The 24,292-nt window shown below is 36.2% G+C and overlaps 1 protein-coding gene across 2 annotated transcripts in view; it reads right to left on the bottom strand.

Moving 5' to 3' along the window:
• ETNK1 (ethanolamine kinase 1) overlaps positions 1-24,292 on the bottom strand; it is a 66,816-nt gene that overhangs the window by 5,788 nt on the left and 36,736 nt on the right. For both annotated transcript variants that reach the window (XM_047865931.1, XM_047865932.1), the window contains exons 5-6: positions 16,534-16,617; positions 13,990-14,150 (exon numbers count right to left, since the gene is read on the bottom strand). In XM_047865931.1, the coding sequence (XP_047721887.1) occupies positions 13,990-14,150; positions 16,534-16,617 (245 nt within the window). The remainder of the gene's footprint in view (positions 1-13,989; positions 14,151-16,533; positions 16,618-24,292) is intronic.

Here is a 24,292-nt window from a genome sequence, read left to right as displayed (position 1 = left end):
CACTTAAAAGATAAGAAACTATTAGCCATTCTGTATTCCACACAGGATTGTTTTAAAGATTAATGGAGGGGGCATCTAGTGTGTAGGTGGTTCAGTATGTTGAGTGTCCAATTCTTGATTTAGGCTCAGGTCATGATCCTAGGGTCATGGGATCCACACTGAGTGTGGAACCTGCTTAAGATTCACTCTGGAAGTCGCCTGCATGGCTCAGTTGGTTAAGTGTCTGACTTTGGCTCAAGTCATCATCTCATGGTTCAAGCCCTGCATTGGGCTCTCTGTTGTCAGCACAGAGCCCCCTTCAGATCCTCTGTCTCCCTTTCTCTCTACCCCTCCTCTGCTTGTGCTCACACTCTTTATCTCTCAAAAATGAGCATTTAATAAAAAAAGATTCTTTCCCTCTGCCCCTCTACCCCCTACTCGGGGGCCTTGAAGGAAGGAAGGGAATTATATATATTGTGGGAAATAATCTCACTGACCCAATCAAAGGAGGGACACGGAGACTCGGAGCACAGTGAAGCAAGACTTTAATCAACAGTCTTGCAAGAGCAGGTGTCTGACAGACAAGCACACTCGGAGCAGTCACAGCAGACAATTTATCTCCTAGTGTGCAAGTTCCTCCTCTGGATCCTCACTGGCTGAGTACTACAGTGATTATAGCCTTACCCCATCACCTATGCCCATCTAAGGCAAAAAGTAGTCTAATTGGAATAATGTACATTTCCTGAGGTGATGCACAGACTTTCAGTCCCTCTGTTGTTCTTTGGTTCATGCTCACTGCAAAACCTGTAAAAATAAGCCTGCGAAACGGAGAAGGGGAAGAATGGGGAAGTGAAGTGTCCAAGGGTTTGGCACTCATTATGGGGGGAGAGGGGTTTCATATATATGTCCAACAGGTTGTAAACCTACTATTAACTAGACAGCACAGCTTTTATTTGGTATTTCTGAAAAAGAATCATCTCCCTTACTTCATACACACACACACACACACACACACACAGATATCTATAAAACTTTTAACCTCTAAAGATCTCTTTAAAGTATGTTGTTGTAATAATATCCATTTAAAAAATATTATCACACTTTGCTTTTAACTTCCTCAAAAAATCACTAGCAGGATATATAACTTCCCATCAAATACAGATATAGAAAAGAATAAATATTGTAGTAAAGAGTAAACAGCTAAAGTCACATGCACATGAAGTCTAATGGTTAAACAAAATTTAAGAAAAGCTGAGCTCTGGAGTCAAATTGCAAACATTATTACCTATATGACTTTGAGCAATTAACCTCTCTGTACCTTTGTCTGGTCACCTGTAAAATGCAGGTGTGATATGATTTATAATGAGAAATAAATATTTGGTTTTTATCCACTGTCTCTGGCTCACAGTTCCCCAAATCCTTGGAATTTTCTAAGCATAACAGCAATGGAAACATCTTTTTGTTATAATATTTGGTCTTTTATTATAAGTTCCTGAAATAGCTCCAGAACAATAAACGTAAAAGGAGTATCTTGTTATTCAAAACAAGTCCCTTTCAACCACACCTGAGTTTTGGAAAGCACCTCTAGATGAGAACTGGTTGCCAGGGAAACCAATCAGATGATTAGAGGGGTGGGCATCTCACAACCTCCAGGGAGGGGAAAGGGGAGAGAGACGGGAGTTCAGTTTTCAATGCCCAATGTTTTAATCAATCTTGCCTATGTAATGAAGGCTCCATATAACCCAAAAGGAGAGGGTTCAGAGAGCTTCCAGGCCTGGTGAACCAGAATATATCCACACGCTGGAGGGTGGTATACACTATCCTCCTTGAGAACAGAAATTCCTATACTCAGGACCCTTCTAGACCTTGCCCTATGTACCTCTTCATCTGACTGTTCTTCTGTATCCTTTATAACAAACTGGTAAACATATGTAAATGCTTCTCTGAGTTCTAAGTGCCACTCTCGCAAATTAACCGCACCCAAAGTGGGAATTTTGGAAACCTCCGATTTATAGCCAGTGGGTAAGAATCACAGGTAACAAATGAGACTTACAACTGGCACCTGAAAGAGGGAACAGTGGAGTGAAGTGTCGTGAGACTGAACCCTTAACCTATGGGATCTAACACCTATGGAATTGCAGGACACTGCTGAGAATTGGAGAACTACTTAGTGATGTAGAAAAAACACACATCAGAACCGAGTATATATATCTGGTATATAACAAACATTCAATAAAATGCTAATTACTATAATTATATAAAATTAGAATGATAAAAATATAAAAACTTTCAAAAATGGTTTTCTGAGGTGCCTAGTTGGCTCAGTGGGTTAAGCATCTGACTTCAGCTCAGGTCATGAGCTCAGTTTGTGGGTTAGAGCCCTACATCTGGCTCTGTGCTGACAGCTCAGAGCATAGAGCCTGCTTCAGATTCTGTGTCTCCCTGCTCTCTGCCCCTCCCCAACTTGTGCTCTTACGCGTGTGTGCACGCACACTCTCTATCAAAAATAAACATTAAAAAATAAAATATTATAAAATAAAATAAAAAATAAAATAAAAATAACATAACAAAAATGGTCCTCTTTCTACCTGAGGAAGTCCCACATATTGAGAAATGAATTATGAGATGAGATGTGCTTCCTTCTTTTTAAAGTCTAAAACAGTGGTCGTCAACCCAGGGGAGGTGTCTGAGACTCAAAACTATTTCCTATACGGCACAAAAACAGACACTCAGATCAATATAGGAGAACAGAGAACCCAGAAATGAACCCACAGACATATGGCCAACTAATCTTTGGCAAAGCAAGAAACAATATCCAATGAAATACAGTCTCTTCAGCAAGTGGTGCTGGGAAAACTAGACAGAAACACGCAGAAGAATGAACCTGAACCACTTTCTTACACCATACACAAAAATAAACCCAAAATGGATGAAAGACCTAAATGTAAGACAGGAAGCCATCAAAATCCTCAAGGATAAAGCAGGCAAAAACCTCTTTGACCCTGGCTGCAGCAACTTCTTACTCAACACATCTCCAGAAGCAAGGGAAACAAAAGCAAGAATGAACTATTGGGACCTCAACAAAATGTAAAGCTTCTGCACAGCGAAGGAAACAACCAGCCAAACTAAAAGGCAACCAAAAAAATGGCAGAAGATATTTGCAAATGACATACCAGAAAAAGGGTTAGTATCCAAAATCTATGAAGAACTTATCAAACTCAACACCCAAAAAACAAATAATCCAGTGAAGAAATGGGCAAAAAACACGAATAGACACTTCTCCAAAGAAGACATCCAGATGGCCAACTGACACATGAAAAAATGCTCCACATCACTCATCATCAGGGAAATACATACCAAAACCACGATGAGATACCATCTTAACACCTGTCAGAATGGCTAACATTAACAACTCAGGCAACAACAGATGTTGACAAGGATGCTGAGAGAGAGGATCTCTTCTGCATTGCTGGTAGCAACACAAGCTGGTGCAGCCACTCTGGAAAACAGTGTGGAGGTTCCTCAAAAAATTAAAAATAGAACTACCCTAGGACCCAGCAATTGCACTACTAGGTATTTATCCAAGGGATACAGGTATGCTGTTTCGAAGGGGTACATGCACCCCAATGTTTGTAGCAGCACTATCAACAATAGCCAAAGTATGGAAAAAGCCTAAATGTCCATCATTGGATGAGTGGATAAAGAAATGGTGTGTATACATACATACACATATATATATACACTATATGTATATATACATATACTATATGTATATATACATATATACGTACATACGTACATATGTATATACATATACTATATGTATATATATACTATATATATATACGTGTATATATATGTATACACACACACACACATGCATACACACACACACACACACACACACACAAGGAGTATTACTCGGCAATCAAAAAGAATGAAATCTTGGGGCGCCTGGGTGGCTCAGTCGGTTAAGCAGCCGACTTCGGCTCAGGTCATGATCTCGCGGTCCGTGAGTTCAAGCCCCGCGCCGGGCTCTGTGCTGACAGCTCAGAGCCTGGAGCCTGCTTCAGATTCTGTGTCTCCCTCTCTCTCTGACCCTCCCTCGTTCATGCTCTGTCTCTCCCTGTCTCAAAAATAAATAAAACGTTGGGGCGCCTGGGTGGCGCAGTCAGTTAAGCGTCCGACTTCAGCCAGGTCACGATCTCGCGGTCCGTGAGTTCGAGCCCCGCGTCAGGCTCTGGGCTGACAGCTCAGAGCCTGGAGCCTGTTTCCGATTCTGTGTCTCCCTCTCTCTCTGCCCCTCCCCCGTTCATGCTCTGTCTTTCTCTGTCCCAAAAAATAAAATAAAAAAAAAAACGTTGAAAAAAAATTTTTTTTAAATAAATAAATAAATAAATAAAACGTTAAAAAAAAAAAAAGACTGAAATCTTGCCATTTGCAACTATGTGGATAGAACTAGAGGGTATTATGCCAAGCGAAATTAGTCAGAAAAAGACAAGTATCTTATGACTTCACTCATATGAGGCCTTTAAGACACAGATGAACAAAAGGGAAGGGAAACAAAAAAAATATAAAAACGGGGGGGAGGGGATAAAACATAAAATACTCTTAAATATGGAGGGTGCCTGGGTGGCTCAGTTGGTTGAGCATCGAACTTCGGCTCAGGTCATGATGTCACAGTCTGTGGGTTCGAGCCCCACGTTGGGCTCTGTGCTGACAGCTCAGAGCCTGGAGCCTGTTTCCGATCCTGTGTCTCCCCCTCTCTCTGCCCCTACCCCACTCTCACTTTGTCTCACTCTCTCAAAAATAAATAATGTAAAAAAAAATTTTTTTTTAAACATGGAGAACAAACAGAGGGTTACTGGAGGGGTTGTGGGAGGGGGGTTGGGCTAAATGGGTAAGGGGCATTAAATCACTGTTGCACTATAGGATATCTAATTTGGATGTAAATTAAAAAAAATTAAATGTAAAAAATTAAATAAAAATAAATACTAAAAAAATTAAAGCAAGCTCCAAACTCTGAGCTGTCAGAACAGAGCCCAACATGGGGCTTGAACTCATGAACCATGAGACCATGACCTGAGCCAAAGTCGGATGCTTAACTGACTAAGCCACCCAGGCACCCCAACGGTGTATTTTTCTTTAACTTTCTTACATGAGTGTTGAATTTTTCAGTAAGGGAAAAAATTATTTGGTTTTGTTTCAGTGCTGTGTCTTCAAATACTGATGATAGCAGTATTAAAGCCCTTACTCTCTTGCTATTAAAAAAAAAAAAAGGATCAAGTATATTTTAACTTTGGTTCTATTTTTGTTTTAATAAAACATTGGATTTAAAAAATCTGTATTTCTTATAATACTATTAATATGCTACTTGCCTTCTTGAATATGTTAACATCTGCAATGATGGTTTAAAAGCAATGGTGGGTAAAGCTACTAGTACCTTACAATATGTCAAGGCAGTGTCACCAAACACACACACTCACATCACCACTACACACAGTAAAAGACTAGTCTTGTCTGTGTGAAGAATGTCCTTTACGAAGCCATTGAAATTATTAATTTTATTAAATCTCTACCCTTGAGTACACGTTCTAATATTCTGTGAGATGGTGTAGGAAAGTACACATAAAGCAGTCTGCTATACACCCAAAAGAGGAAGGTTGTTTCAAGGAAAAACATTTATGACTGAGTTGTGAGCTGAACTTGCACATTTTTAATGGAACATCATGTTTACTTGAAAGAACAACTGACATTCGAACCACTTATTAGACTTGGGCATTTGGCAGATATTTCTCAGATATAAAAAAGAGCACTTGTCATTTCAATGAAAATAATTGACAGTATTTGTTGCCAATGATAGTCTTCAAGTATTCAACCTAAAATTAGAACTTTGGAAAATTTGTATTTGATTCTGTGAGCCTACCAGCTTCTCAATACAGTATTTAAAACTTTTCTGATGGCACTGATTGTGATATCAGCAAATGTGATATTTTTATATCATATAATGAGATGTATTAACATCTGTAAGATCTATACAACTCAATGAATCAATATTTCCCAAATAATACTGAATGGTGTTAAAATTACAAAATCATGCACTGCCAAAAGAGCCATTCAAAGTGCAAAGTAAATCAATGGATTATAATAGAATAGAATACGAAAAATTAATTGATGTTTTCTGACTGCACATTGCAACTAACCTTTAAGAAATAACCACCTGTTGAGTTCTGGTGATGTATCAAAGAGAAAATACACAATTATCTGAAAAGGCAATGTACTCATTTCTTCCAACACATGTGTGACACAGAACTTTCTTTGTATACTTTAACCAAGCCAATATATTGCAACAGATGAAATGCAGAAGTAGATATAAGAATCTAACTTTTGGGGCGCATGGGTGGCTCAGCTGGTTAAGCATCCGACTTCGGCTCAGGTCATGATCTCGTGGTTTGTGAGTTTGAGCCCCGCCATCGGCCCTGTGTCAGGCTCTGTGCTGACAGCTTGGAGCCTGGAGCCTGCTTCAGATTGTGTCTCCCTCTCTCTCTGCCCCACTCCTGCTCATGCTCTGTCTCTGTCTCAAAAATAAATAAAACATTAAAAAAAAAATTAAAAAAAAAAGAATCTAACTTTTATTAAGCCAGACATTATAAGGATTTGCAAAAGTGTGAAATAATGCCATTCTTCTCACTAAATTGTTTTTTTGTTTTGGAAAAATAGTTATTTTCCATTCAAAATGATGTTTATGTTAACAAGTTTATTATTTTTTACTTAATAAATATTTTGAATTTGTTTTAATTTTCAGTATGACAAATACTGATAATTAACTGAAATAAACAAAAGCACATAGATGTCTTCAAAAAAATCTTGAGGGATGTCTGGGTGGCTCAGTTGGTTGAGTGTCCAACTCTTGATTTGGGTTCAGGTCATGATCTCAGGGTCATGAGATCAAGCCCCATGTCTGGCTGTGGGCTGAGCATGAAGCCTGCTTGGGATTCTCTTTCTCCCTCTCTCTCTGCCCCTCCCCTACTTGCACTCTCTCAAAATAAATAAACATTCAAAAAAAAAATATTGGGGCGCCTGGGTGGCTCAGTCAGTTAAGTATCTGACTCTTGATTTCAGCTTAGGTCATGACCCCATTGTTTGTGAGTTCAATCCCTGTGTCAGGCTCTGTGCTTGACAGCACAGAGTCTGCTTGGGATTCTCTGTCTTCCCCCTCTCCCTGCCCCTCTGCCCCTACTCTGCTTGCATGCTCTTTAAAAAAAAAAAATCGGGGGGCGGGGGGGGGCGGTCCTGGATGGCTCAAGTTGGTTAAGTGTCTGACTTCATGATTTCGTGGTTTGTGAGTTTAAGCCCTGCATCAGGCTCTGTGGTGACAGTTCGGAGCCTGGAGCCTGCTTTGGATTCTCAGTCTCCCTTTCTCCCTGCTCCTCCCCTGCTTGCACTCACGCATGCATGCTCTCTCAAAAATGAAATAAAAAACATTAAAAAAAAAAATCTTGGAAGTGTAAAAAGAAAATCCTGAGATGAAAAAGTTTGAGAACCACTAGTTTAAATCACCTAGCCATATTTAAAGTGATATAAAAATCATCTGTAATCTCTTATCAGGCCAGTTCTGTGAGTAGAAAAGACTGCAATCGAGAAATTCTACACCTAAAAATAACATCAAACCAGCTCTTCCCGCCATTTCAAGCAACATTCATTCATATACTAGTATAAAATAACTAAACAGTTCTACATTAGAGATGCACTACACACAAACTTCACAAAAATCCCTTTTTGACAGGCAACACCTTTTATAGGATGAAAAATGAAAAATTTATATACATTAGACTCTTAAATGGATGAAACGGAAATGCAGGAAAACAGCCCATTCATCATTTCCCCAAAATATCAAAGAAAATACTTAAGTCCTAATAAAATAATGTAATATTCTATGTGATTTACTTATACTCTTATTATTTCTTTCAAATTTGGAAGTTATAGATATGTAAGTCTATTAAAGGGCATTTTAACTTCTAGGCTATTGTTCTGTATAGAAGTTGTTTGTATGACCTGTCATGCATTTCTGACAGCCGCACAAACACAATCGGCGGGGGGGGGGGGGGGGGGGGCTCAGTTGGCTTATTCTGCATCTGGCCTCAGGATCAGAACTGACGCTTCTGTTCCTGACAACAAGAAGGATTAACAAGCCTCACCTTCCTCCTTGAGCCAGACCAGGATGGATCTGGGAGGGATGAGGAATATGCAGAAGCCCAGGCTCCTAAGATTGTGAGATACGATGTAAGAGAAACAGAGAAAAACAGTATAGCTCGGGACTGCACTGAGGCAAACTTAATGACTAACCATAAGTCACACAAGGGTAATATATATTGCCCTGGCGGGAATAGCTTGTTTGAAGTCCCACCTGAGGGGAGGATGCTCTGCCCACAACCCTCTATCAGGACTCCAACTGGGCTATTCACCACGGGGCTTCCCTAGCAAGAAGGTTGGATGTTATAAGTACCTGACTTGGTGTACTAACCCTTCTTTGTTCTTCTCTATACTTCTCTCCTTCCTTGTGTTTACTATAATTGTTTAATTCCTTATATTCTCTTCCCCTTATAATTAATAAAGTCTCCCTCCACAAAGCCAGAAGTGCATCTAGTGTGAATTCATATTACTGACAACAGGTACCCATCTCTGTGGCAAAGAACAATTCAAGGCTTTATAAGACAAACAAGTAACTAAAATGAATCCTCAAACTGGTTTCTGAAAACCTGAAAACTGGTTTCCTAAAACTAACATTTTCTTAGAAATAATCCAAAGTCTGCAAACAATGTGTCTAACAATTAAAAAACCCATATGTATACTCTATTTGATTTTATAATACAAATGCCTACTTTTGTTTACCATCTCAGTATTAATTACAATAAACAATCAGCAACATATGAAGTCTTTTAATATTTACAAGTCTACTCACGCCCTCAGCAGTAAATATTTAACCAGCCATTCATTAAAAAACATCTATATCCTAATCTTACTCAAACCTCTTTTCTCCACTTCAAATCAGCTTTATAATGTATGTATATGCTGTCTTCATGACAAGTGATCAAGGAAGGAAGGGTCTCAGAGGAGGAAACAATATATAAGACACGTCTATAAGGAACAAAAAGAATTTGCCAGAGGATGCAGGGAAGAGGGCACTCTAGGGAGGAAGAAATAACTTATACAAAAGCATATAGGCTTCAAACATGGAATGTACAGAAAACAAGATGACTCTGCTAAAGCAGAAGTGGAGGTGGGAAAGAAGACAGAATTTACAGACTGCTATCATTTGGATTCACCCTGTAGGTCACGGGGAACCATAAAAATGGAAGAGACTTATATTCATGAATTAGATCTAGTTATTAAAAATATTAACTTTTTAAATGTACAGGATGAAATATAGACAGGAGAAACTTGGAGGCAAAGAGACCAGTAGAAGTTGACATAGGTGAGAAACTAGCGGCTTAATCAAATGTCACATAATTAAGGAGATATGGCTGGAATTGAGAGAATTTTAGGAACTAAGAGTAACAGAACTTGGAAATAGAAAAAATTGATAATAAAGAAGAGGAACACATGACATAAAAGAAAATTACTTTTTTTCCTGATTTCAGAATACAGCAACTACATGGATGATATTTAATTAAATCAAGACAGAACAAAGAATAAATAATGGAACAGAGGACAGGATGCATGAAATAAAATTCAAATTTGGACATACTGTGGTCAATTACTAATGGTATCCTGGATGGTGGCAAATACTGATCTTGAGATCAACAAAGGAAAAAAAAAATCAACTTGGGATCATTAATAGGAAGTACAATAAAGTCACAGGACTAGGGGCACCTGGGTGGCTCAATCGGTTAAGAGTCTGACTTCGGCTCAGGTCATGATCTCCCCGTCCATGAGTTCGAGCCCTAAGCTGGGCTCTGTGCTGACAGCTCAGAGCCTGGAGCCTGCTTCGGATTCTGTGTCTCCCTCTCTCTTTGCCCCTCCACTGGTCGTGCTCGGTCTCTCTCAAAAATAAACATTAAAAAAAAAAAAAAGTAATGGGATTAAATCATCCAATGGAAGTATTTAAAGTGAAAGGAGCTGGGAGAACCCAAAATCAGGACAATAGGAAACACCAGTATTGTAAGAGGACTGGGAGAAGAGGAAGAAAAGGAGGAGCCAGGGAAAGAGACTGAGTAGGAAAATACAAAAGAGAACCAAGGAAGAATGGTTATCACAAAAATTAATAAAAAAAAAAATTCTAAAAATCAATGGTAAATACTGTCAAATGATTTTGGCAGAACAAATAAGATAAACACTGAAAGTTCAAACTGTATTTAGTAATTATGTCATTATTGGTAACCCTGCCATGAATTATTTTTTATTTTTAGAATAGTGAGGGGAGAAGACAGATTGCAGTGGCCTGAGGAGTGCATGAAAGATAATAAAGAAAAAAGAGGGTTTGCTTTTGTTTCCCCCTACCTTCCCAATTATTTATTCATTCCAACACTTGAGATTGTGACAGACGTTTACTTAATTACTGTGGGGTGAAATTAAGAGTTGGTAAAAGAATTATGTAAACTGGGCTAGCTTAAAAAAAGAAAAAAAACTGCAAAAAAAATCTTGAAAAAGAAAGGCATACAGGGACACCTGGGTGGCTCAATCAGTTAACTGTCCGACTCTTGATTTCAGATCAGGTCATGAACTAATGGTTCATGGGATCGAGCCCCCATATCAGGCTCTGCACTGACATCAGGGAGCCTGCTTGGGATTCTCTACCCCTTCCCTGCATGTGCATACATGCTAAGTAAATAAATATTAAAAAAGAAAATAATAAAATGATTCTTTAAAAAATGAAACGAAAGGCATATACATCAAATCTCAGGAGAATTAATAATCTCAAGTAAGAGGGGCTGTGAAGCCAAATGTGAGCATTCATCTAAATTCTGCTATATTCTTTCTATTCTAAAGATAGCAAGAGAGGTCCTGATGCAAGAAAGTAACCCACCTCTGGAGAGAGTTGTCAAGAACAGCACATAAAAGAGGACCGCAGCACAATTTAAATAAAAAGAGAAATTCAAACCAAAATTGGCTTCATACCTGGTTCTCAATGGTTTCTTAATGAGGAAAAATCGGAAATTGGTAACAGACTCTCAGAGAATAAACTGTAATGTATATGAAAACTAAAGATTATGTAAATTAAGGACATGCTAAATAAGGAATACTATTAAAAAGGTATCGAAGTTTTATGTCTCTCTCATTAACCATCCTTCTGTTTTTTCTTGAAGTTTTTATTTTGAGAGAGAGCACATGCACATGAGCAGGGTAGGGGCAGAGAGAGAGAGGGAAAGAGAAAATCCCAACCTGTGCTAACAGCACAGAGCCCGATGTGTGGCTTAAACCGTGAGATCGATCATGACCTGAGCTGAAATCAAGAGTCAGACGCTTAACCAACTGAACCACACAGGTGTCCCTCATCAACCATCCTTTATTCTTTTTCTGTAAGACCTTCTACTGATCATGACATTTCATAAATGTTTGCTGTACATGTCATATATTTTTTCTTCTTATTCAGGTTAAATTGTGGTGCCTGGGTGGCTCAGTTCATTAAGTATCTGAAGTCAGCTCAGCTTATGATCTCACAGTTCTTGAGTTTGAGACCTGCATCGGGCTCCATACTGACTGTGCAAAGCCTGTCTGGGATTCTCTCCCCCTGCCCCCCTGCCTTTTCTCGTTTGTGCTCGCTCTCTCTCAAAATAAATAAATAAACTTAAAAAAATAAAATCAGGTTGTTTGTTTAATCAGGTTAAGTAAGTTTCCCTCCAATTCTAATTTGCTATGAATTTTAAACAGGGATGCGTGTTAAATGTTATCTAAAAAGTATTTTGTACATATTATTTGCCCTTCCAAATTGTAAGTACTTTGAAGCAATGCACTGTTGTATTCTTCTTTTAATCCTCCAATCTACATGACCTAGAGTAGTAAGTACTAGGTATCTTATTAATGGGTATTATAAACAACTTGATAATCAAACCAGAAGTAGTTATTTTTCAATACCATGATATATATACAACTGCAGTATCCAAAGCTGTTAAATTTTTATCATCAAAAGTTTACAAGAGAACCCAAGTTAGCTAATAGTAAACAGTGTTTTTGTTTGACTAATCAATAAGCTATGTGGACTTTCTGTGGAAATTAATGAACTCAATGCCTTAGGAATAATTTACGTAAATAGGTGCATGAAAAAATATAAATTATAGCGACAATAATATTCCTCATATTAATATAGACAGTGGCTAAACAGAACTATGTAGGTAAATTTTGAAGTTTATTAAGTAACGTCATGAGAAAGAAAACCCTACATTCTCTACTTTAAGATCATGCTTAAATAAAATAAATGGGAACAGCAGGCATCCTAGGACCAGCTGGAGAGCAGGCCATTAATTTAGCCAACAGTTCACTGAAAATAGATATCAGAACAGAAGATGAGTCAAGTTTCAGCACACCCTCTTATTTCAGATGTATTCTGAATGGCTCTGGGAAAATGCTGCTCTTAAAACAATGGAAAAAGTACAGCCATGAGCCATCAACAGGGTTTATTTGTAAAGACAACATAGCAAATATTCCCCATGTGAATTGTACCAAATTGTATTAAAACTAAGAAGAAACAGCTAAAATAACTTCAACCGAGTATTCAATTTAATTGTGTAACACCTTAGCTGAAAGCTCATTCTAATTCATCACACCACTCTCAAAAGATAATTGAACTCTTTTTTAAAAAATAAATGCACTCGGGGCACCTGGGTGGCACAGTCGGTTGAGCGTCCGACTTCAACCAGGTCACGATCTCGCGGTCCGTGAGTTCGAGCCCTGCGTTGGGCTCTGGGCTGATGGCTCAGAACCTGGAGCCTGTTTCGGATTCTGTGTCTCCCTCTCTCTGCCCCTCCCCCGTTCATGCTCTGTCTCTCTCTGTCCCAAAAATAAATAAACGTTGAAAAAAAAAAATAAAAAAAAATAAATAAAAAAAAATAAATGCACTCAAGAGTACAGAAAAGTGGGTCTTAAAAATAATAATAAAGCATTAACACATCAAAGAAGCTGGAAATAACTAACTGCTTATCAAAAGAAGACCAAGACAAAATACTAGGTAAGTTATGAAAACATAATTCTATTCCTTCCAATCTACTTTTATCATCTTAACAGTAAGATGTGATGATTAAATGTACTGTGGAGGGACACCTGGATGGCTTAGTCGGTTAAGCGTCCGACTTCAGCTCAAGTCATGATCTCACTGTTCATGAGTTCAAGCCCAGTGTCAGGCTCTGTGCTAACAGCTCAGAGCCTGGAGCCTGCTTTGGATTCTGTGTCCTCTCTCTCTTGCCCTTCCTCGTTCGTCTGTCTCTCAAAAATAAACAAACATTAAAAAAAAATTTAAATGTACTGTGGAAAGCCTCGTTTCCCATAAATCTTTCCTTGATTATATGTTTTTTGTAACATAAAGAGAATAGATAGAATATAAAAAACTGCTTCACAATTAATCCTAACTCTAGCTAGAATCCATTCATCATGTAATTACTGAGCACTTACCATGTGGGTAAGGCACTGTTATTTTAGAGGTTAAGAATAAAATAATGAATAAAACAAAATCTCTGTCCTCAAAAGCTCCTTAATATTGGAGTTGTAAAAAAATCATGTTTTGTCCTAATTTTAAACAAAAATACACAAAAGATGATGAAAATTAAAAAGCTTTTTAGGGGCATGTGGGTGGTTCAGTCGGTTGAGCATCCCACTTCAGCTCAGGTCATCTGACGGTTCCGTCAGTTCGAGCCCCACATCGGGCTCACTGCTGTCAGTGCAGAGCCCACTTCAGATCCTCTGCTACCTCTCTGTCCCTCTTCCCCTGCTCCCTCTCTTTTGAAAATGAATAAACATTTTTTTTTAAAGCTGTTTAAATTATATTAAGAATCTTTCATTGTTTATATTTAAACTTACCAATGCAAACTGATTGACCTGAATGAAGAGTATTTCAACCTCCTTTTCAGTGACTTCAGTCCCAAAGCCTTTATACTCTTTGTAAGCTTCAAGGTAAGAACGCAGCCACTGTCCCTGTAGTTGTCTGTCTGGATAGAGACTATAGTCTACATCACTCACACCTGAAATGGAAAAAAGGAACACTAAAACTTTTAAAAACACGATATCTCGTATATACTTGAATAATTCCTAAAGTAATCCTGAAATAACTAGATGTTAATAGCATTTATTAAAATAAACCAAAAAATCTAACGTGCTGAAACTTGAATCCTAATGTATGACCTGTTTCATTATCATAATCAATTCTCATTGCTTCAATTTCTCCTCAAAGTGTGAAGCTTGAACCACCCATATCAGAAGCCCCAAATCTTCATTCTAACAAGCACCTCAGGAGATTCTTAAGCACACTAATATTTAGAGCATTTCCTAGAACTCCAGCTCTAAAAACATTTTTTACCATTACTCACAGGGTAAGAAATACATTTTACATTGAAACTTTATACATTCTCCTGGTACTAAGTTCCACAAAACAATATTTACCCTAACTACTCCTTCCAACTCGGATACCTTCTATGTCTTTTCTTTTCTGCTGCTTGTTTTAAAATAATCACCCACCAAATCTGGTTTTAAGATGTGCTATTTGAAAAAGAGTAACCTAGGGGCACCTGGATGGCTCAGTCAGTTAAGCATCCAACTTCAGCTCAGGTTATGACCTCGTGGTTTGTGAGTTCAAACCCCACATCGAGCTCTGTGCTGATGGTTCAAAGCCTGGAGCCTGCTTCGGATTCTGTGTCTCCCTCTCTCTCAGCCCCTCCCCTGCTTGTGCTCTCTCTCAAAAATAAATAAACATTAAAAAAAAATTTTTTTTTAATAAAAAAAGAAAAAAGAAAAATAGTAACCTAGAAAATAAAGTTTATACTATTTTGTCTACCCCTCAGTGTTCTTCATGAGTTGGTCCAAACTTCACTTCTCTGGTCTTGTAAGTCCTATATGCTCCTCCATGAGTTTTATATCCTACCAACATGTACACTCACCTTGAAGTTTTATTCCTCCTTCCTGCAGTGCTTTCCTTTCTCTTCTATCTGCACATCTCAAATTCTACCTAACTTGCAAACTTCAGCTCAATTTTTTCCTACACAAAATCATATTAGGATCACCAGAGCTTCCTCTTTTATATCTACAGCAGTGATGACCCATTATACTAAGATGGATATGGTGATATCTCATTATATGCACAGCTGCTTTCCCTTTTAATATGTATAGCACATGTGTGGGGATATAGGATGTATATGAAAGGTCTGGTGTAGGGAAATAACTGAAAACACATAAATTAAAACCCTCTCCAACTTCTTCCCAGTTTGCTAAGTATATGTAAATATAAGAATGCATGAATGGTAACAAATACAAATTCAGCAATGAAAAGTTCCTACTAGGTATAAATCATCCAAGAGAATTTTCTAATCTTTAGTTTTAGAGCATTTCATGTTTCTAAATATAGTCATAAAATGTATTTTTTAAAAAATTTTTTTCAATGTTTATTTATTTTTGGGACAGAGAGAGACAGAGCATGAACGGGGGAGGGGCAGAGAGAGAGGGAGACACAGAATCGGAAACAGGCTCCAGGCTCTGAGCCATCAGCCCAGAGCCCGACACGGGGCTCGAACTCACGGACCGCGAGATCGTGACCTGGCTGAAGTCGGACGCTTAACCGACTGCGCCACCCAGGCGCCCCATAAAATGTATTTTTAAATTAATTCCTTTTAACATAAAAAAACCTAAAACTTTTATACTTGACAGTGATAAAAGATTAATTTTCAGGGGTAAAATGACAAGGCTTTCTATTATTCATAGCCAAAGACAAAATAAAAAACAAATTATTTAGCTTCTTAGTTGTCCAACATTCCAAAGCTAAAGTATAAAATGGAAACAACAAACGCTTTTAAAGGATTAGAAAAAAAAAATGCAACTCTAAGTTCTCTGTATTTTACTGTGACCTTTGGTGAGTTACTTTCTCCATGTGTAAACTGGAATATAACCTAAGTTATGTTGTTGTGGAGGGAAAAAATGAGATTTATGAAACACTCTGCATTATGTCAGGTCTTAATGTTAACCACAATGATTATTTATTATTTTCCTTAAAGGATTAGGAAAGAGTCATCTCCTCTTTCTTCTAGTAATAAAGAAAAAAGTCAGTAAAGGGTTAAAAAATGTTGTTCCTACTCCCAGGTGAATTTCCCTAAAGATAACAAACAAAAACAACTCTAAAAGTATCATTTCAGTTAAGCCTCTGACTCTTGATTTCAACTCAGGTCATGATCTCACAGTCTTGAGATCTAGCCCCACACACTGGGCTCCACACTGAGCATGGAGCCTGCTTGGGATTCTCTCTCCCTCTCTTTTCTCTCTGCCCCCTCAAAATAAATAAACATTTAAAAAAAAAAAACTTTTTTAAGAATCACTTCAAAGTTATACATGTTGCTCCATTAGTTAAGCCCTGGATTTTACCTGCAAATTCATTGAAATGATTTCCAATATCATATGCCAGGTAGTTGTATCCAGAATATTCATAATCAATGAACTGTACATCACCTATGTGAGACACAAAAAAAAAGACATAAGAAATCATATACAAGATCAGAAAATCCCTATGCTATTTGTAATTAAATAGCTTCCAAAATTTTGTCTCATTGTATGTGCTTGGTTACATGCACTTGTGAGACAATACAGGGTAAGGCTGTGAATTTTATGGCAATGAGCTTTACAAAATTCAAATTACATATCGTCAACAGCTTGTGAACATTAATGTCCACTTTATTAAAGAAAAGTCAAAGTATAATTCTCCAAATTCAAACAAAAGCAAAATATGTCTTTCACCACAAGGGGGCATCGGATACTTAAAAACTAAAATTTAATTAAAAAATAAATACTATCTTTGGAAATTGTTAATAACCTGTGCAATTTTAACAAATCATGATACTCCAAAAGTGAACGGACAAGCCACTTTACATATACAAATCAAATATAAACTTTAATAGACTTGAATTCTGTGAACCCTGCAGTTCTGCTATAATATTTGGTCAATTTAACGATATTCCTAATTTAAAAAATTAGTTGCTATAAACTCATAGTTTCTAGGAATGCTACATAACTAAAATTTACAATAGAATACCTGAGCAGCATTAAGTTGGTTGTTTTATCTTTTAAAAAGAACAAAGGAATAGTTGCGTGTGAACTTTTTTTAATTTCAGAGATTTCTATATAAGCTAAATTCCTATTCTAAATTAATGCTAAATATATACGTGTATTTCATTACATTTCTCCCAAGATAAAAGGCAAAGTCTGCCTGTCCAGGGGAAATACTCCTGCTCAGGAACTTTCATTTTTGAGTACTAAGTATAATACAGGGTTTGTCTCAAAGATACAGGTCTTTTTAAAAGAGACGAGAAAAAGTTTTTGAAAGAGAGAAAGAGCTAAAGAAATTAAAAAAAAAAAAAAAAAAAATCAAAATGGGTCACTGTCGACACCAGGCATCACAAACTCAAAGGCTTAAGGAGCCATACAGTTAAAATGGATACACGCACAGAGATGGTTGTAAGAATAGTTTCTAAGAGGCTTATATTGAGAAAATGCATAGCATATGCCTTAGTTACACTGTCTTTTAAACATCAAACTGAAGTAACAAAACAAACTCCTGGTCCACACACTCTGGAATTTCCCAAATAAAAGAGCTTTGAATGATACTATCTTGATATGTATATGTATGTTTAATTTAGGGGCATATGTTGATCATATTCAAACTCAGAAAAAGAATTACATGACACAAAAATATCATGGCAAATGGCATATTTTACATAAAAGCAAAAAAAAAATGTCTAATGTCGCAGCATTTAATATATTAATCCTAAACTTGTATAAGTACTAGTTAGGTCTAGAGTAAATTAAGTGAGCATCATCAGAATATCAAAGCTCAGGTAATTAAAATCTATATGCATACTGATGAAATAAATATAAGGTTCTAAAATGCTGGTGACTACAATGAATCACTGCTTTGAACCACCACAAGTATTATAATCTTGAATTCAAAAAACTATCCCACAGAAAGTCTTAAAGTTAATCAAATCACTTTACTGAATTGCAGAACGGGGAGGGAGAACATGTTTTAAAGTTTGTTCTGGGTAACACTGGTAATAAGAGGGTGAATTCCACCATCACAATAAAATACTCTGCAGCCATGAAAAAAAATTTTAATTTTCAAAAATTATTTGATGACCAGGAGAATTACATGAAATGCTACATGAAAAAAAGATACAAAATAGTAAACACAGTGATTCAAATTATTAAACTATGCCTAGAGATAGGGAAAGAACATAATGCACAGGAGAAAAAAAGATGAATGGAAATTAACCAAAACAGTATGTTTCAACTGGTTTCATTACAGGTGATAGACAAGTGACCTTTTTCCCTTGTATTTTAAATTCTTTACATTAAACATTACTTTTAGGAGGAAAAAATCCCGATAGTTTAAAAAGATTAAGATGAATTCTCTAAATAAAACTGTCAATAGATGAAGAGACTAAACCCAATGATTTTGGATATACCTATCCACCCAGCCTTTAAGAAATCAGGATTCAAGAAGATTCGACAAGTCGCACAACTGAGCCAACCAGTTTTATACATATTTTTTTAATTGCAGCTGTTGATTGCTTTAACTCTTTAGACACAAATTCTTGTAGAGCTCATATTAACTCTTACATGCCAATAAAAATACACAGCCCAGTCCTGAAGCTTACTTTTGCCACATAAACAAAAGCTTCAATTTCAATTTTCAAAATTATATTTAGAATTTGGCAAATATAGTTAAAATGGCAGGTAAAAATCCCTGCTTACAAATACAATTTAAATAAGACATAGATCATTTTAACAAAAGTTAAAATCTGTTTCAGTATGAAAATTTTAGCAATGACTGTTTGTAGTAGCATTAATTCATTAAAACTAGCCTTTATTTTTAAATGCAATGTTGAGTTTATAAATAATGAAATTTAAAAAATAAGAAAATGAAGCTAACAAGATACAGATGAGGCTGTTACCAGGCTCCGTGCATGTGAACAAGTGATGCGATAAACCTCCAGTCAGTGCGTTTAAGAAGCACGGGGTGCGCCGCCACATGGCAGCAACAATGGCATACCTAATCTGTAGCAGATGAAGAAAATTTGGCAAACTCACATTTTACAACACACAAAGCTTAAAAGGAAAAAAAATTTTTTTTAAAAATCTGCATTAACTATTCTTTTTTCAAACTATTGCAAACAAAGTGGAACTCAACCTTAAATTTAATATTCTGCAACAAAATAAAATTAAAGAGGCCTACTTCACTTATTTTGGGTGCCAGAAAAATCAAATTACTAGGAAATGCTTTCCTAACAACAGAAAATATACTGAACTTTTTTCTTATATAAATTTAATTTCTGATTTCTAAAATTATCAATTATTTAGAGAAACATCCACATCACTATTAATAATTAATAGTTCACAGGGCATGACTATCTTGTTAATTCTTTAAGACACGAATTTGTAATTGGAGTTTCAAGGGTAGGGAAAAAAATGAGACTACTCCCTCAAAGTTTTTATAAAATCTTATGTGTATGTTCATTTTCTGAAGGCAATCTCAATCTTCCAGATTCTAAAAGGGATCCCTGACCTCTAAAAAAATAAAGCAGCACTGCTTTAAGGCCTAAGACCATGTATCATTGATCTTTATATAATAAGGCACACTGCACATAATGGGTAAAACATAAGATTAATGAATAAAATTATAACCTGGGTTTTCAAAAACTATGTTTCTTTTTATGACTTTATTTTTTGTATGGCTTGAGAGTAATAAAATCCATACATTACTGGGTTTAATTGTTCAAATCTCAGTATGGCTGAAAACAGCCAAATTTTAAAGTCCTTTGAAATCAAAAAATTTAGTTCATTAACTAAGGCTATATAATTCACATGCTACATTTGTTTGGATACCTTTATTTTGCTAAGGGGAAAGGGATAAAAATAAAAAGCAAAATAACCAATATGAGAACCTGAAAATCTTTTCAACTCACTCTACTTGCTCTGCAGTGTTAGGTAAGGCAGAAAGAGAACAAAGAGAAAAATAACCATGATTTCCTACTGTTAGCAAAATGCTTCTTCTCTTTTACAGAAAAAGGGAATATTCTGCTCTGAGAAACTTTCCCTTCATCCCTCACTCTGGCGTCCAGTAGTACCTGTGTACACCTTCACCATGGCGCTCATCATTCTGAATGTAAATATCTGTTTCATGATCTGACTCCTCCACTACATGGCATATGGCTTCCTGGAAGGACAATAGGTCCCTTCATCTTTCATCACGCAATCCACAGAGCAATCTCTAGCACACAGTAAGTATTCAAATGCTTATAAACAAAGGTTTGGCAGAGAATGCTGAGACACAACGATTGACATACGTTTAAATGGGAGATGGGGGAGAAGCAATAAGCATGAAACACTAAGAACGAACGAAGCATGGCATTTCTGACATTCTTATCCAAGTATATGATTGAACATACAGTGGGAATGAATGTATGAGTAAAGAAAAACACACTTATCTAGTAATTATTTTAGGCAGCTCTTCCTTAATAGTTCAGGCTTTTACACAGTGCATTTAAGCTTTTTACTGATTTAAGGATATTTTATGCTAAAATAGTAATCCAGAATACAAGTTAAAACAAGGTTAACACTATCTTTCATTAAAAACTCCACCCTGGAAAATACAGGTTACCAAACACAAAAATAAATTTGTATTTACTTAAATTTTAAAATAAAACCAACAACAACAAAACTCTATGTCATTAAAATACCAATGAAACAACCAAACCACAGTATCTTTCACAAATAATAATACACTGGGTAAGATTTAGAGTCAATCAAGTGACTGAGAATGGTGCCTCATCCATTTTCTCTTTACATTGTGTAAAACTCTCAAGAAAAACCTGGTTTACACCATAATTCCCAGGAAAAGATTCCTTTTTCTTCCATTCATTTGTATTTCTTTAAACAGCTGTAAATCAGCTTCCTGTATTTCACAGAGAAATAATCAATGATTGCCATCACTGAAATTTAAAGTTCTATATTATATCTTTATATGAGCTTTTATGAAGAAATGGGGGAGAATAAATGAAACAACCACCAATAAACAGAGCATCAGACATGAGAAAACATACTGAAAAGCTTTAGCAATTACTTCTAAAATAGCAGTTAAAGAGTTAGCTGAAATTAAAATATTAGAATTAAAGTTGGTTAGTCAATAAGCAATATTACAACTTGTTCTACTTCATATAAATTTTTTTTTAATTAATGATTAATATAAAATACAACTGGTAAGTCTTAGTTCTGGAACAAGAACCACTGCTATTGGGTTTTCTTATCACGTAATAAATTTTATCATCATTAAGTATTCTTTCCTTACCTTTTTAAGATGTCATTTCACTGAAGGCAAGGAATGGGCCGCTGTTTACCAACCACCTAATTCCTGGCACTGCCTAACATTTCAAAAATCTTGATAGTTACCATCAACTTCAGAAAGGAAGCTCACTCTTCTCCCATGTTCCTGAGTCCTGTCAACTGACATGGTGAGAACAGGTAGAGGCAGTGTTTCTTCCTGTGATGCCTACTATCTCCTGTTAACATTCACAGGTACAAAAAGCCTATGAACTGCAGGGTGCTCATCATCCTGTGTGTGTATAAATATGTACTTATGTATACATACACACATACATATATACATTTTTTAACTTTACTCAAGTTACAGTTAAGACAAAATCTGTAAGCTGCACCTAAAGACAAAGTGAATTGTCATCTCACATCTATAAGCCATAATTACCCTATATACAAGACACAACCACTAGCTTACAGTAACCACTCTTTTTCAGAATCAAATACATTTTGTAAAATGCATCCTATAAACATAATAAAGGGGTTGGCAAACTACATATGCTCAGGCCAAATGCAACCCACTGTCTGGTTTTGTAAATAGTTTTACTGGAACACAGTCACACACATTTATTGATGTATTATCTATGGCTCTGTTAGAGCTACACTGCAAAGGAGACTATCTGGTACACAAAGCCTGAAATGTACTATCTACACCTTACAGAAAAAGTTTGCCAACCCCTATTATAACAGCAATAGCTGGGAGCTGCTAGGTACCTACTCCAGTGCTATACACTTGTATGCATGATCTAAAATCTTTCCAGGAAACATATGAAGTAGATGTTAGAAATAAGTTAGGAATAAGGCAAATTAAATTTCTAGGCTATCAGAAGTATAACACTGCCTGGAAACCCATTTAACATGCAGATTCTTAAGCCCAACTACAGAAATTCTTGTTCAATTAGTCTTAGATGAGACTCAGAAACATCCATTTTTCCCAAGTACCCTGGGTGATTCTGGTGCAGATAGTTAAGTTCAAATATAAACAGTTCATAAAGAGATAAAATGGGGACACCTGGCTAGCTAAGTCAGTACAGCATGCAATTCTAGATCTCGGGATTGTAAATTAGAGCCCCATTTTGGACACAAAAATTACTTAACAATAAAATTTTAAAATAGAGAGAGAGAGAGAGATAAAACAATGTGTCTAATACCACCTACTTCTGTATGTGATTGAGCAGGGGTGTGAACCTAAGTGTGCTTGGTTCCAACATCTATACCCTTTCCAACTTCTCTTAGTTGTAACTAAGCTTTAGCACATCTACTTTTAAGAGTTACTTAGGGGCGCCTGGGTGGCTCATCCGGTTAAGTGTCCGACTCTTGATTTGCGCTGAGGTCATTATCTCACAGTTCGTGAGTTCCAAGCCCTCATCGGGCTCTGTACTGACAGCACAGAGCTTGCTTGAGATTCTCTCTCTCTGCTCCTTCTTCCCTCTCTCTCTCAAAATAAACTTAAAAAAAATTACTCAGAAATGTTTAATCCAGTGACAATATACAAAATCTAAAGTATTATGGTGAAAAAATACATGTGGAAACTTCAAGATGATCCAGTATCAATTCATGAAGTTTAATAACTAAAATCTGCACTTCTGAGAAATTAAAGGTCTGAAACATACTAGAGATACTAAGCTTGATGATGTCAAAGCCAGTCCCTTGGCTTTCATCTTATTATGTTTACATATTTATATCTCATAAGTGGGTACAAAACACTTAAGTCCTGAGCTCAAATCACATGAATGACTTAAAAAGTGGTAACAAATTAAACACACCTACGATAGGATATGCAGCTTAATCACTTATTCTATGTAGAAATTATTTTAATCTCAAAAGACTTCACACTTGGGCTTTTAGATACCATAACAAGGTAACTAGTTAAGATAAAGAACTTTTGCCATCCCTATTTCTAATTTTAATTATCCTCCTTAAGACTGCGGCTGTAAAAATTAATGCTAGTTTAATTGTTTGCTAATTACATTTACTAAATGTATAGAATTTTACAATTTTTTAAGCATGAGGCATGGTAGGTATCTCCTCCTTATAACTAAAGGTAAATATGCCATACAGTTATATTACTTCAAAACCATTAGCTCCTAATTTGAAACAGATAACAATACAAAGAACAAACCTCATGCCACACTTTCATGACCTTTAGATTCTACTGAACATTCCAACCCTATTTGCTTAATACTATGTATCAACTAATCACATAGCAATTGACTTTTTTTTTTAATGGATGCCATAAAGTCCAAACTTGCCTTCCTAACAGACACTGTTAAAACCACTGGTAAGGAAAAATAACAGAACATATCCATAACTAACACACAAAATATAACCACAAAGACAAGAAGAAACAAATGGTACACAATAGACTTTCTGAAGAGAGGAAAAATAGATCAAAATAATTACATTTGTTGAACTGTGAAATTCATTCTTTCTGTGTAGGGAAGAAAAATTAGGTAACTCTTGGTAAAATAAACAAATGACAACATAGGAGTCAAACTGAAGCATAAAGATTTTGTTTGAAAAATGAGAACTTTTCATATCACTGATCAATAGTTTAGATAGGCAACTGATTAAATAAAAAAGTAAAAATGCATTTTTTTAATGCCTAAGACAAAGTAATCTGATTTTTTTGGTCCCTTGTATTTTAGTTTCATAAACAAGATTGTTCTGTGAAATGAATATGCAAAAGAAACTTATAAAATAAAAATATGAAAAGTTAAAACTATATTCCAAAGGAAATAACAGATTCTCTTTGATT

This window comes from Prionailurus viverrinus, chromosome B4, assembly GCF_022837055.1.
Source record: "Prionailurus viverrinus isolate Anna chromosome B4, UM_Priviv_1.0, whole genome shotgun sequence".
In the NCBI taxonomy this organism is placed as follows: domain Eukaryota; kingdom Metazoa; phylum Chordata; class Mammalia; order Carnivora; family Felidae; genus Prionailurus; species Prionailurus viverrinus.
Note: the sequence above shows the minus strand (reverse complement) of the source record. Positions and strands in the feature narration are given on the sequence as shown.